At 42.9% G+C, this 14,547-nt stretch overlaps 1 protein-coding gene across 1 annotated transcript; it reads left to right on the forward strand.

Moving 5' to 3' along the window:
• Positions 1–1,729: 1,729 nt before the first annotated feature.
• Positions 1,730–9,756, forward strand: mpv17l (MPV17 mitochondrial membrane protein like). Its single transcript, XM_045715868.1, has 4 exons — positions 1,730–2,976; positions 5,202–5,272; positions 6,930–6,959; positions 8,757–9,756. The coding sequence occupies exons 1-4, from the start codon at positions 2,655–2,657 to the stop codon at positions 8,988–8,990; spliced, it is 657 nt and encodes a 218-aa protein (XP_045571824.1). The 5' UTR covers positions 1,730–2,654; the 3' UTR covers positions 8,991–9,756.
• The last annotated feature ends 4,791 nt before the right edge of the window (positions 9,757–14,547 follow it).

Raw genomic sequence — 14,547 nt, forward strand, 5'->3', positions numbered from 1 at the left:
ATAGCCTTGCTGTAATAGTTAAAACCACTGAAGAAACTCGGATGATGCATCGGCATAAACATCCAAATGCAAGTCTCAACCAAATACATGTACATTCTAACTGCGCGATTTTATTGTTTGGACATTTTATCATCGCCAAAATATGCATGTGATTGAGAATACATGTACTGCATAGACCTAAGTCACTGAATAATGTGTAGACTTTACCATGAAATGCTTACTTACAAGCCCTTAACCAACAGTGCAGTTCACGAAGAGTTAAGAATATATTTACCAAATAAACAAAAGTAAAAAAATATATAAAAAAGTAACAATAACATAACAATAACGAGGTTATGTACAGGGGGCACCGGTCCGAGTCAGTGTGCGGGGGTACAGGTTAGTTGAGGTAATTTGTACATGTAGGTGCGAGTGAAGTGACTATACATAGACAATAAATGGCAGGAAGCTTGGCCCCAGTGATGTACTGGGCCGTACGCACTACCCTCTGTAGCGACCTTACGGTCAGATGCGGAGCAGTTGCCATACCAGGCGATGATGCAACCGGTCAGGATGCTCTCGATGGTCCTTATTATGGTATGAAAATAGCATACAGTTCAGTCTACATTTGTTTTATTAGTAGTCAAGAAAACAGCTAAATTAGCTTTAAAAAAAAAACGAATAAAACAACATCTCACAACACAACCCCTCTCCCCTACATATTGTTTTAAAATGTTTGTCAATCGTTAAGTATTTGTGTCTGTAATGTCTTTTTCGTTATGTGTCGGAACCCAGGAAGACTAGCCATTGTCGCCATTGGAGTCGGCTAATGGGGATCCCAATAAAATCTCTATCTAAAAACATAATAATATACAGTATATAGCCACATGAACAGCCATGTCTCTGTCTGTATACCGTTTCAAGACCACCTCCTAGTGGTGATAGACAGCCATGTCTCTGTCTGTATACGGTTTCAAGACCACCTCCTAGTGGTGATAGACAGCCATGTCTCTGTCTGTATACCGTTTCAAGACCACCTCCTAGTGGTGATAGACAGCCATGTCTCTGTCTGTATACCGTTTCAAGACCACCTCCTAGTGGTGATAGACAGCCATGTCTCTGTCTGTATACGGTTTCAAGACCACCTCCTAGTGGTGATAGACAGCCATGTCTCTGTCTGTATACCGTTTCAAGACCACCTCCTAGTGGTGATAGACAGCCATGTCTCTGTCTGTATACGGTTTCAAGACCACCTCCTAGTGGTGATAGACAGCCATGTCTCTGTCTGTATACCGTTTCAAGACCACCTCCTAGTGGTGATAGACAGCCATGTCTCTGTCTGTATACCGTTTCAAGACCACCTATCGATGATAGTTAGGCAAAGACACTGCATTTATTTGAGCTCTAAGGTTTTATAAATCAAACTGTTGTCAAAACTTGTCATCATTGGTTAAAGCATTTCAGACAGAAACTCTCTTAGAAAACAACAAATTGTTATGCTTATCCAATGAAAATAATAAAAGTTGGGTTTAAATGTTGATTGCTCTGTGTTAGTTGTTTTATGTGTGCGCGCGATAGAGAGAGAGAGATTTGAAATGTATATATTCCTTTAGAACTTTTGTGAGTGTAATGATAACTTTTCATTTTTGATTGTTTACTCACTTGCTTTGGCAATGTAAATATATGTTTCCCATGCCAAAATAATATATATGAGAGAGAGAGAGAGCCGTGCGTAAAAGTACACGCCGGCCACCATACATGCGTGTAAAAGTGAAGTGCAGTGTGCAGTGCTCGCAGCTTCACAGATTTTAACAACACATTTGATTGGTCTAAAAACTAACCCGGGTCATTGAGATTTGTGGAGTTGTTGAAGCGCGCTATAAATCTGAGCGCCTCACGGGACAATCCTCTAGATTAGCGGTTGACGCACAGGATGGATTTCGTAGATAGCAACCTGATACTGTACCGTACTGGTCGGTATACAGGGACGGGTTGATCTAGAATGAAATGCTTTAAATGTAACGTATCGATGGATTTCGCTACTCTTCCATGATCAAATGAGTCCGTTGTTATAAGGATAGAATGTGTGTAGTCCTAACGGTTAAATAGGCTAGATGAGCTATGACCGGAGAGCTAAATAGGGACCTTTCCTGTTTGGATTCCAAAATGAAGAGACCCAACGTAATGGTGGCAGATTTGGTGCGTTACAACACTGTCTTGTGGGACCTTTGTGATGGAGCCGTTTTACTTTCTCACTAAAACAAGCAGATCTAAGAATGCGTAACAGTACTTTAATGGTTGGAAGTAACGTCTAAACCTTTTGGCTAATATTAATGTATTTTCGGGTTCTGCTTGCTCACTAACATCAGATAACAATCTCAGGTATACAAGCGTAGACTACATTTAGCTGGCATGCCAAGTGTGTGAATAGGAGGAACTTTAAAATATCTATCCCGCCATTGTGCCCTTGGATAGGGCACTTAACCTATAACCTGCTCCAGGGCCGCTGTTCTGCCACTGACCGACCGGTGCCTCTCTCAACGTGTGTGTTTCTTCACCTCGGACGATTTGGAAAGGCAGAGGACAACTTTCCTTTTGAAGTTTCACCCAACAGTGGACTAACTACACAATTATATTCTACTCTGTTCTGTTGTCGTAGAACACCGCAGTTCAAAATGAACGTGTTGAAAATGAGGAAAGCCGTATTAAAAGAAGCGGTTAAACGGTTCCCATGGTTAGCCAACGTTACTCTGTATGGCTGCCTGTTTGCCGGCGGCGACTTCGTTCATCAGATGATCGCACAAAGAGAAGAGATGGACTGGAAACACACCAGAAATGTTGCCATAGTGGCCATCAGCTTCCATGGAAACTTTAATTATTTCTGGTTGCGGGCTTTGGAGAGCCGTTTTCCAGGAAAATCTCCCGGAATGCTTTTCCGCAAACTGCTCCTGGACCAAAGTTTTGCATCACCCTTGGCAACGAGTGTCTTCTACACAGGTAACGTGCATTTTACTGTGGAAAGTTTAATTGAAGTGTATCTATTGTAGCCTACAACAATTTTCGAATTTCCTACAGTGGCCTACATAGAATAACCTTATATATAGAAACAGACCAATGCGTCATGTCCATTGGGTAATAGGCCCATGCTAGGCTACTCTCCTATAGCCTTATAGCCTAACCCTATAGCCTAACCCTATAGCCTTATAGCCTAACCCTATAGCATAACTCTATAGCCTAACCCTATAGCCTTATAGCCTAACCCTATAGCATAACCCTATAGCCTAACCCTATAGCCTTATAGCCTAACCCTATAGCATAACTCTATAGCCTAACCCTATAGCCTTATAGCCTAACCCTATAGCCTTATAGCCTAACCCTATAGCCTAACCCTATAGCATAACCCTATAGCCTAACCCTATAGCCTAACCCTATAGCCTTATAGCCTAACCCTATAGCCTTATAGCCTAACCCTATAACCTAACCCTATAGCCTAACCCTATAGCCTAACCCTATAGCCTAACCCTATAACCTAACCCTATAGCATAACCCTATAGCCTAACCCTATAGCCTAACCCTATAGCCTAACCCTATAACCTTATAGCCTAACCCTATAGCCTAACCCTATAGCCTAACCCTAATGCCTAACCCTATAGCCTAACCCTATAACCTTATAGCCTAACCCTATAGCCTAATCCTATAACCTTATAGCCTAACCCAATAGCCTAACCCTATAGCCTTATAGCCTAACCCTATAGCCTAACCCTATAGCCTTATAGCCTAACCCTATAGCCTAACCCTATAGCCTAACCTTATAGCCTAACCCTATAACCTAACCCTATAGCCTAACCCTATAGCCTAACCCTATAGCCTTATAGCCTAACCCTATAGCCTAACCCTATAGCATAACTCTATAGCCTAACCCTATAGCCTTATAGCCTAACCCTATAGCATAACCCTATAGCCTAACCCTATAGCATAACTCTATAGCCTAACCCTATAGCCTTATAGCCTAACCCTATAGCCTAACCCTATAGCATAACCCTATAGCCTAACCCTATAGGGTTGCCTAACCCTATAGCCTAACCCTATAGCCTAACCCTATAGCCTTATAGCCTAACCCTATAGCCTTATAGCCTAACCCTATAGCCTAACCCTATAGCCTTATAGCCTAACCCTATAGCCTAACCCTATAACCTAACCCTATAGCCTAACCCTATAGCCTAACCCTATAGCCTAACCCTATAACCTAACCCTATAGCATAACCCTATAGCCTAACCCTATAGCCTAACCCTATAACCTTATAGCCTAACCCTATAGCCTAACCCTATAGCCTAACCCTATAACCTTATAGCCTAACCCTATAGCCTAATCCTATAACCTTATAGCCTAACCCAATAGCCTAACCCTATAGCCTTATAGCCTAACCCAATAGCCTAACCCTATAGCCTTATAGCCTAACCCTATAGCCTAACCCTATAGCCTTATAGCCTAACCCTATAGCCTAACCCTATAGCCTTATAGCCTAACCCTATAGCCTAACCCTATAGCCTAACCCTATAGCCTAACCCTATAACCTAACCCTATAACCTAACCCTATAGCCTAACCCTATAGCCTTATAGCCTAACCCTATAGCCTAACCCTATAGCCTTATAGCCTAACCCTATAGCCTAACCCTATAACCTAACCCTATAGCATAACCCTATAGCCTAACCCTATAGCCTAACCTTATAGCCTAACCCTATAGCCTAACCCTATAGCCTAACCCTATAACCTAACCCTATAGCCTAACCCTATAACCTTATAGCCTAACCCTATAGCCTAATCCTATAACCTTATAGCCTAACCCAATAGCCTAACCCTATAGCCTTATAGCCTAACCCTATAGCCTAACCCTATAGCCTTATAGCCTAACCCTATAGCCTTATAGCCTAACCCTATAGCCTAACCCTATAGCCTAACCCTATAGCCTAACCTTATAGCCTAACCCTATAACCTAACCCTATAGCCTAACCCTATAGCCTTATAGCCTAACCCTATAGCCTAACCCTATAGCCTAACCTTGGATGTGTGTATTTGTAAATGCTGAATGTGATGAATGGACTGCAGTGTTCTAACGTGTACTCGTTCAAAAGGTCATGTGCAAATGCACGAGGTTTGAGTGATGTGTGAAATGGGCACAAGTGTGACCTACAGTTTGTACTCTCTCCTCTTCTTCTGCAGGAGTGAGCTTCTTGGAGAATAAAGACGATGTCTTCGAGGACTGGAGAGAAAAGTTCCTCAACACGTACAAGGTAAGATGAAATCAGAACGAACCGGAACCGACCGAGAGGCCGGCCGGCCCACGCATACAGGCAGAGAAGGAAAGTCACCTTCCGCCTGCCTGGTGTGAGCTCACCCCCTATTAACCCAGATTATGGCACCGCTTTTGCGCAGCAATGGGCAGGCGGCCAGGGATACTGCAATGCATGACTATTACTGCCAGTGGAAAACAAATAACGAGCCCAACTCTTCCAGGCCCAACAACCGTTGTAAAATAATACTGAGATCTGGGTAGAACATATTCCCCCCATTGAAATAAAATAAAAGGGCAGTGTAGAAAGTTAGAGGGAAGAAGTCCCATTGATCTGAGTGGTAGGAATACAGCTCTGGACATATAGAGAGGGGTGCTGCTGGAAGAAGTCCCATTGATCTGAGTGGTAGGAATACAGCTCTGGACATATAGAGAGGGGTGCTGCTGGAAGAAGTCCCATTGATCTGAGTGGTAGGAATACAGCTCTGGACATATAGAGAGGGGTGCTGCTGGAAGAAGTCCCATTGATCTGAGTGGTAGGAATACAGCTCTGGACGTATAGAGAGGGGTGCTGCTGGAAGAAGTCCCATTGATCTGAGTGGTAGGAATACAGCTCTGGACATATAGAGAGGGGTGCTGCTGGAAGAAGTCCCATTGATCTGAGTGGTAGGAATACAGCTCTGGACATATAGAGAGGGGTGCTGCTGGAAGAAGTCCCATTGATCTGAGTGGTAGGAATACAGCTCTGGACATATAGAGAGGGGTGCTGCTGGAAGAAGTCCCATTGATCTGAGTGGTAGGAATACAGCTCTGGACGTATAGAGAGGCGCTGCTGGAAGAAGTCCCATTGATCTGAGTGGTAGGAATACAGCTCTGGACATATAGAGAGGGGTGCTGCTGGAAGAAGTCCCATTGATCTGAGTGGTAGGAATACAGCTCTGGACATATAGAGAGGGGTGCTGCTGGAAGAAGTCCCATTGATCTGAGTGGTAGGAATACAGCTCTGGACATATAGAGAGGGGTGCTGCTGGAAGAAGTCTCTGATTGTTAAATGAGTGGAAAATCAAGCTTTATTTAAAGTGCTTTATTATCACAGTCTCACAATCCACTTTATAAAGGAAATACAGACAGAAGAGATAAACTCAACAGGCATAGATACGGACGGACGGACGGACAGACAAGAGGACAGACAGGCGGGCAGACAGGCGGACAGGAGGACAGACAGGCGGGCAGACAGGCAGACAGGAGGACAGACAGGCGGACAGACAGGAGGACAGACAGGCGGGCAGACAGACAGACAGGAGGACAGACAGGCGAACAGACAGACAGACAGGAGGACAGACAGGCGGACAGACAGGAGGACAGACAGGCGGGCAGACAGACAGACAGGAGGACAGACAGGCGGGCAGACAGACAGACAGGAGGACAGACAGGCGGGCAGACAGGCAGACAGGAGGACAGACAGGCGAACAGACAGGCGGACAGACAGGTGGATAGACAGACAGGCAGACAGACAGGAAAACATAAATGAGAGGCAGACAGACCAGACCTGCTAGTCAGTTTATGATGTGAAGTATCTGTGCTAGATCGGAGCTCTTGGAATACTGTATTTGACTTGGTTTGATTATTAACATGTTTCTTGTCTCTTTGAATTTCAGACTGGACTCATGTACTGGCCTTTCATGCAGGTAAATGATAAGGATGCTATTGATAGACAGTGTATCACTGTCCTGTAAATATCCCAGTGTATTGATGATAAACTATATTGTGTGAAGACATAACATCATGCTCTGAAATGTCCCCACCAACTAATACACATGTAGAGGAATTTACTATAAACATCCGGTTGAGCCTGTGCTGTGTCAATACAGTACTGTCACACACACACACACACACACACACACACACACACACACACACACACACACACACACACACACACACACACACACACACACACACACACACACACACACTCTGTTCTATTTCAGTATGATGTTTATTTACTGTTAGAGATAACCTTCTTCTTCTGTTGAAGTGATGATCTGATGTCATAACATGGTGCTGGAATTTTTTATGTTTGTGCTGTTCTAATAACTAATGTCTGTGTTCTATTCATGTTCTGTTCTAATAACTAATGTCTGTGTTCTATTCATGTTCTGTTCTAATAACTAATGTCTGTGTTCTATTCATGTTCTGTTCTAATAACTAATGTCTGTGTTCATGCAAGTGACTGACTGAACGAATCCTCACTATCTGTAGCTGCAATTTGTCAGTACACCCAGACCTTTGTTTTGAGAACGAAAGATATCTCTGTTTCACGGTCTCAGCTTAGAGAGAAGAAGCCTCGTGAGGTGTTGGTCTGTCACATGTTATGAACCAGTATTGGTCTGTCACATGTTATGAACCAGTATTGGTCTGTCACATGTTATGAACCAGTATTGGTCTGTCACATGTTATGAACCAGTATTGGTCTGTCACATGTTATGAACCAGTATTGGTCTGTCACATGTTATGAACCAGTATTGGTCTGTCACATGTTATGAACCAGTATTGGTCTGTTACATGAATGAACCAGTATTGGTCTGTCACATGTTATGAACCAGTATTGGTCTGTTACATGTTATGAACCAGTATTGGTCTGTCACATGTTATGAACCAGTATTGGTCTGTCACATGTTATGAACCAGTATTGGTCTGTCACATGTTATGAACCAGTATTGGTCTGTCACATGTTATGAACCAGTATTGGTCTGTCACATGTTATGAACCAGTATTGGTCTGTCACATGTTATGAACCAGTATTGGTCTGTTACATGTTATGAACCAGTATTGGTCTGTCACATGTTATGAACCAATATTGGTCTGTTACATGAATGAACCAGTATTGGTCTGTTACATGAATGAACCAGTATTGATCTGTTACATGAATGAAACAAAATGGTAATGATTAATTAATTATGCTAAATCATTCAAATATAAATTGTCTGTGTATGGCTGTATATAAGACAACAGCTGGGACTGCCCCAGCAGAGCTCCTGATTGACATGTGTACTATGGTGCATTGAGTTGGTTGGAACCTCTCCAGCACACTGACAATAAACAATGATTCATTTAAGTTTGACTTCTGGTTTCCCTGATGGAAATTTCCACGACATGGTGGTGAATTTCCACGACAATTGTTATAACACACACACACACACACACACACACACACACACACACACACACACACACACACACACACACACACACACACACACACACACACACACACACACACACACACACCTGTCAGTCAGTGGTGCATGTGCAGTGTGCTGTAATACAATACTAGTGTTCTTTTCTGATGCACTTCAAACTGACACCTGTTTTTATCTCCCCCTTCTACCCTCTTCACCCCCACCTCTGCTTCTCCCTCCCTCTTCACCCCCTCCCTTTCCTTGCCCCTCTCACTCTCCCTCCCTCCCTCCCTCCGTCCATAGTTCCTAAACTTCATCCTGATGCCTCTGTACCTGAGGACAGTCTTCATGGGCTGCTGTGCGTTCCTGTGGGCCACCTTCCTGTGTTTTTCCCGGCAGAGCGGGGACGGTACGGCCAGCGTGGCCCTCACCTTCGTCCTGTATCCCAAACAGAGGCTGCAGGCTGCCCGGGAGGCCCACCTCGCACGCAAGAAACAGAAAGAAGAGGAAGAACAGCAGCAGAGCACTGACAACTAACTGAATTGGTTCAATGAGATTCGATTCAATTCAGGAAACAGAAAACAGAAGAGGACCTGAGCACTGAAAACTGAACTGCTAAAATGTTATTTCAAATGAATTTCAACAAAACGTTGTTATATCTCCGTCTTCAAGGGCAACAAGACAAGGAACGAGGGCATGGTCATGTGAGGCCAGGCCAGGCTCTCACACCTTACAAAAACAAAAAAACACAGTGATGACTTAATCAGTTGGATTGAATATAACTTTATTGATATTCTCAGGGGCAAGGATGAGTGAATATAACTTTATTGATATCCTCAGAGGCAAGGAGTAGTGACTATAACTGTATTGATATCCCCAGGGGCAGGAGGAGTGAATATAACTTTATTGATATCCTCAAGGGCAAGGAGGAGTGAATATAACTTTATTGATATCCTCAAGGGCAAGGAGGAGTGAATATAACTTTATTGATATCCTCAAGGGCAAGGAGGAGTGAATATAACTTTATTGATATCCTCAAGGGCAAGGAGGAGTGATTATAACTTGATTGAATATAACTTGATTGATATCCTCAGGGGCAAGGAGGAGGCATTGTTGGAGCACAGTTATATCATTTAAGCCTACTGTACATATACAAATACCTCCATCTAATACTATACCAGCAACACGTACAGTGGGCCTAATACCTCCATCTAATACTATACCAGCAACACGTACAGTGGGCCTAATACCTCCATCTAATACTATACCAGCAACACGTACAGTGGGCCTAATACCTCCATCTAATACTATACCAGCAACATGTACAGTGGGCCTAATACCTCCATCTAATACTATACCAGCAACACGTACAGTGGGCCTAATACCTCCATCTAATACTATACCAGCAACACGTACAGTGGGCCTATTACCTCCATCTAATACTATACCAGCAACACGTACAGTGGGCCTAATACCTCCATCTAATACTATACCAGCAACACGTACAGTGGGCCTAATACCTCCATCTAATACTATACCAGCAACACGTACAGTGGGCCTAATACCTCCATCTAATACTATACCAGCAACACGTACAGTGGGCCTAATACCTCCATCTAATACTATACCAGCAACACGTACAGTGGGCCTAATACCTCCATCTAATACTATACCAGCAACACGTACAGTGGGCCTAATACATCCATCTAATACTATACCAGCAACACGTACAGTGGGCCTAATACATCCATCTAATACTATACCAGCAACACGTACAGTGGGCCTAATACCTCCATCTAATACTATACCAGCAACACGTACAGTGGGCCTAATACCTCCATCTAATACTATACCAGCAACACGTACAGTGGGCCTAATACCTCCATCTAATACTATACCAGCAACACGTACAGTGGGCCTATTACCTCCATCTAATACTATACCAGCAACACGTACAGTGGGCCTAATACCTCCATCTAATACTATACCAGCAACAGGTACAGTGGGCCTATTACCTCCATCTAATACTATACCAGCAACACGTACAGTGGGCCTAATACCTCCATCTAATACTATACCAGCAACACGTACAGTGGGCCTAATACCTCCATCTAATACTATACCAGCAACACGTACAGTGGGCCTAATACCTCCATCTAATACTATACCAGCAACACGTACAGTGGGCCTAATACCTCCATCTAATACTATACCAGCAACACGTACAGTGGGCCTAATACCTCCATCTAATACTATACCAGCAACACGTACAGTGGGCCTAATACCTCCATCTAATACTATACCAGCAACACGTACAGTGGGCCTAATACCTCCATCTAATACTATACCAGCAACACGTACAGTGGGCCTAATACCTCCATCTAATACCACACCAGCAACACGTACAGTGGGCCTAATACCTCCATCTAATACTATACCAGCAACACGTACAGTGGGCCTAATACCTCCATCTAATACTATACCAGCAACACGTACAGTGGGCCTAATACCTCCATCTAATACTATACCAGCAACACGTACAGTGGGCCTAATACCTCCATCTAATACTATACCAGCAACACGTACAGTGGGCCTAATACCTCCATCTAATTCTATACCAGCAACACGTACAGTGGGCCTAGTACATCCATCTAATACTATACCAGCAACACGTACAGTGGGCCTAATACATCCATCTAATACTATACCAGCAACACGTACAGTGGGCCTAATACATCCATCTAATACTATACCAGCAACACGTACAGTGGGCCTAATACATCCATCTAATACTATACCAGCAACACGTACAGTGGGCCTAATACATCCATCTAATACTATACCAGCAACACGTACAGTGGGCCTACATAACAAACGTTACATCACTGATTCAATTCAACACAACTTTATCAATCGCGTCAAGGGCAACCCAGAAAGCATAGTCGGACACAGAACACATTACTTTAGACATTCAGACTGTACAGGTGTAGAAGTGCAATACATTACGTGAAACAGAACAAGTTACTCTGAGACGCTTGATACATACATGTACGGCCCCTGAAGATGTTTGTAAGACAAACATGTTGGATGGATGAGAGAGGAGGTGTTAGATGTTGTGATTACAGGGATGCTCCTCAGGGAGAGGAGGTGTTAGATGTTGTGATTACAGGGATGCTCCTCAGGGAGAGGAGGTGTTAGATGTTGTGATTACAGGGATGCTCCTCAGGGAGAGGAGGTGTTAGATGTTGTGATTACAGGGATGCTCCTCAGGGAGAGGAGGTGTTAGATGTTGTGATTACAGGGATGCTCCTCAGGGAGAGGAGGTGTTAGATGTTGTGATTACAGGGATGCTCCTCAGGGAGAGGAGGTGTTAGATGTGATTACAGGGATGCTCCTCAGGGAGAGGTGGTGTTAGATGTTGTGATTACAGGGATGCTCCTCAGGGAGAGGTGGTGTTAGATGTGATTACAGGGATGCTCCTCAGGGAGAGGTGGTGTTAGATGTGATTTGCAGAGAGGTTCTTCAGGGAGAGGTGGTGTTAGATGTGATTTGCAGAGAGGTTCTTCAGGGAGAGGTGGTGTTAGATGTGATTTGCAGAGAGGTTCTTCAGGGAGAGGTGGTGTTAGATGTGATTTGCAGAGAGGTTCTTCAGGGAGAGGTGGTGTTAGATGTGATTTGCAGAGAGGTTCTTCAGGGAGAGGTGGTGTTAGATGTGATTTGCAGAGAGGTTCTTCAGGGAGAGGTGGTGTTAGATGTGATTTGCAGAGAGGTTCTTCAGGGAGAGGTGGTGTTAGATGTGATTTGCAGAGAGGTTCTTCAGGGAGAGGTGGTGTTAGATGTGATTTGCAGAGAGGTTCTTCAGGGAGAGGAGGTGTTAGATGTGATTTGCAGAGAGGTTCTTCAGGGTGTGTATTTGATGTTAATGTATATATGTAAAATGTGTTTATTCTATGCTCTCAATTTCTATGTCCCATCAGTTGTGCCTTCTGTTGGTAACAAGAGCCCTTCATGTTCTGGTCTAGATTTAGTTAGTTCTTACTCAGAGAAACTGTATGTGTTTTTGTGTCTTTGTGTGTGTGTGTGTGTGTGTGTGTGTGTATATATATATTTATACAGTACCAGTCAAAAGTTTGGACACACCTATTCATTCAAGGGTTTTTCTTTATTTTTACTATTTTCTACGTTGTAGAATAATAATGTAGACATCAAAACTATGAAATAACCCATTTGGAATCATGTAGTAACCAAAAAGGTGTTAAACAAATCTAAATATATTTTATATTTTTGATTCTTCAAAGTAGCTACCCTTTGCCTTGATGACAGCTTTGCACACTCTTGGCATTCTCTCAACCAGCTTCACCTGGAATGCTTTCCCAACTGTCTTGAAGGAGTTCCCACATTTGCTGAGCACTTGTTGGCTACTTTCCTTCACTCTGCTGTCCAACTCATCCCAAACCACCTCAATTGGGTTGAGAGTGGATAATTGTGGAGGCCAGGCTCTGATGCAGAACTCCATCACTCTCCTTCTTGGTCAAATAGCCCTTACACAGCCTGGAGGTGTGTTGGGTCCTGTTGAAAAACAAATGATAGTCCCACTAAGCGCAAACCAGATGGGATGGCGTATCGCTGCAGAATGCTGTGGTAGCCATGCTGGTTAAGTGTGCCTTTAAATCAGTCGTTTCTCTTTTCTTATTTGAGATGTTCTTGCCATAATATGGACTTGGTCTTTTACCAAATAGGGCTATCTTCTGTATACCACCCCTACCTTGTCACAACACAACTGATTGGCTCAAACGCATTAAGAAGGAAAGAAATTCCACAAATTAACTTTTAACAAGGCACACCTGTTAATTGAAATACATTCCAGGTGACTACCTCATCAAGCTGGTTGAGAGAATGCCAAGTGTGTTCAAAGCTGTCATCAAGGCAAAGGGTGGCAACTTCGAAGAATCTGTTTAATTTGTTTAACACTACATTGGTTACTACATGATACCATATGTGCTATTTCATAGTTTTATGTCTTCACTATTATTCTATAATGTAGAAAATAGTAAAATAAAAAACGTAGAATGAGTAGGTGTGTCCCAACTGTTGACTGGTACTGCTCAAGTGTTGTATAACTAGTCTTCCAGATTGACCATCGAAGGATAAAGTGCTATCCTGTCCTGTTACTTGAATTGTCTATTTATTTATTTTAACCTACTAGGTTGCCATCAACCCGGTTACCTTATAACGTACATATATATCCATGAACAAGAGGTATACATACCATTAGGGCTGCAAAATACCCCAAATTCCTAGGTTTTCCAGAAATACCCCTTGGAGGATTCCCAGATTTCCTCCTTATTCCTTGCCAATTCTAGTTTTGTTTTTCCAACCCTGGGAATCTGGGAAAGTTTCAGGAATTTTGCATCCCATCAAGGTACTTAAGATCTGCAACATTCTTTACTTAAGTCAAACCTTACTGTAGAATTTTCCCAAAATTCCCAGGTTTTCCACAAATCCCAGCTGAAATATTCCTGGAATCTGAAGGGTATAAGCAAGAAATCCAGGGATACTCTTACCCGGATTTCTGGAAATTTTGTTCAACCCTACTGTATAATCTACTATGAGGTGTTAATATTACAAATATTGTACTCAACATTACCTACCTGTGTTTACTGTTTCATAGAACAGTTGTGTTATGGCATACAGTGAATGAATAGATGGAGAAATAAAATCCAAGGTCAAGTCATACCTCCTTTCTTTGCCTCTTAAAGTAGCAGTTATCAAGTTAGTAGAGATACTTACTGTACAGACAGAGGTGTATTAGCCTCAAACCTCATAGGCTAAGATCAGGATTCAAATGATCGTGCTTTGTCAGCTATGCGCCAGTAAAAATCAATTTCTCAATGAGCTGACGTACGTAGAGTTTACCATTAATGCGGTCTCCGTGACAAGGGAACATTGCCTTTAAAAGATACAATGCTGACAAAGAGCAGGCGGATTACATCCTAGACTAAATATTCTATCCTCCAAATACTATACCATATTATTCCAATGGAATACATTATGGAGAACTACTACATGCATGTACAGTGTAGACACAAAGGAC

The sequence above is a fragment of the Salmo salar genome, chromosome ssa03 (genome assembly GCF_905237065.1).
Source record: "Salmo salar chromosome ssa03, Ssal_v3.1, whole genome shotgun sequence".
In the NCBI taxonomy this organism is placed as follows: domain Eukaryota; kingdom Metazoa; phylum Chordata; class Actinopteri; order Salmoniformes; family Salmonidae; genus Salmo; species Salmo salar.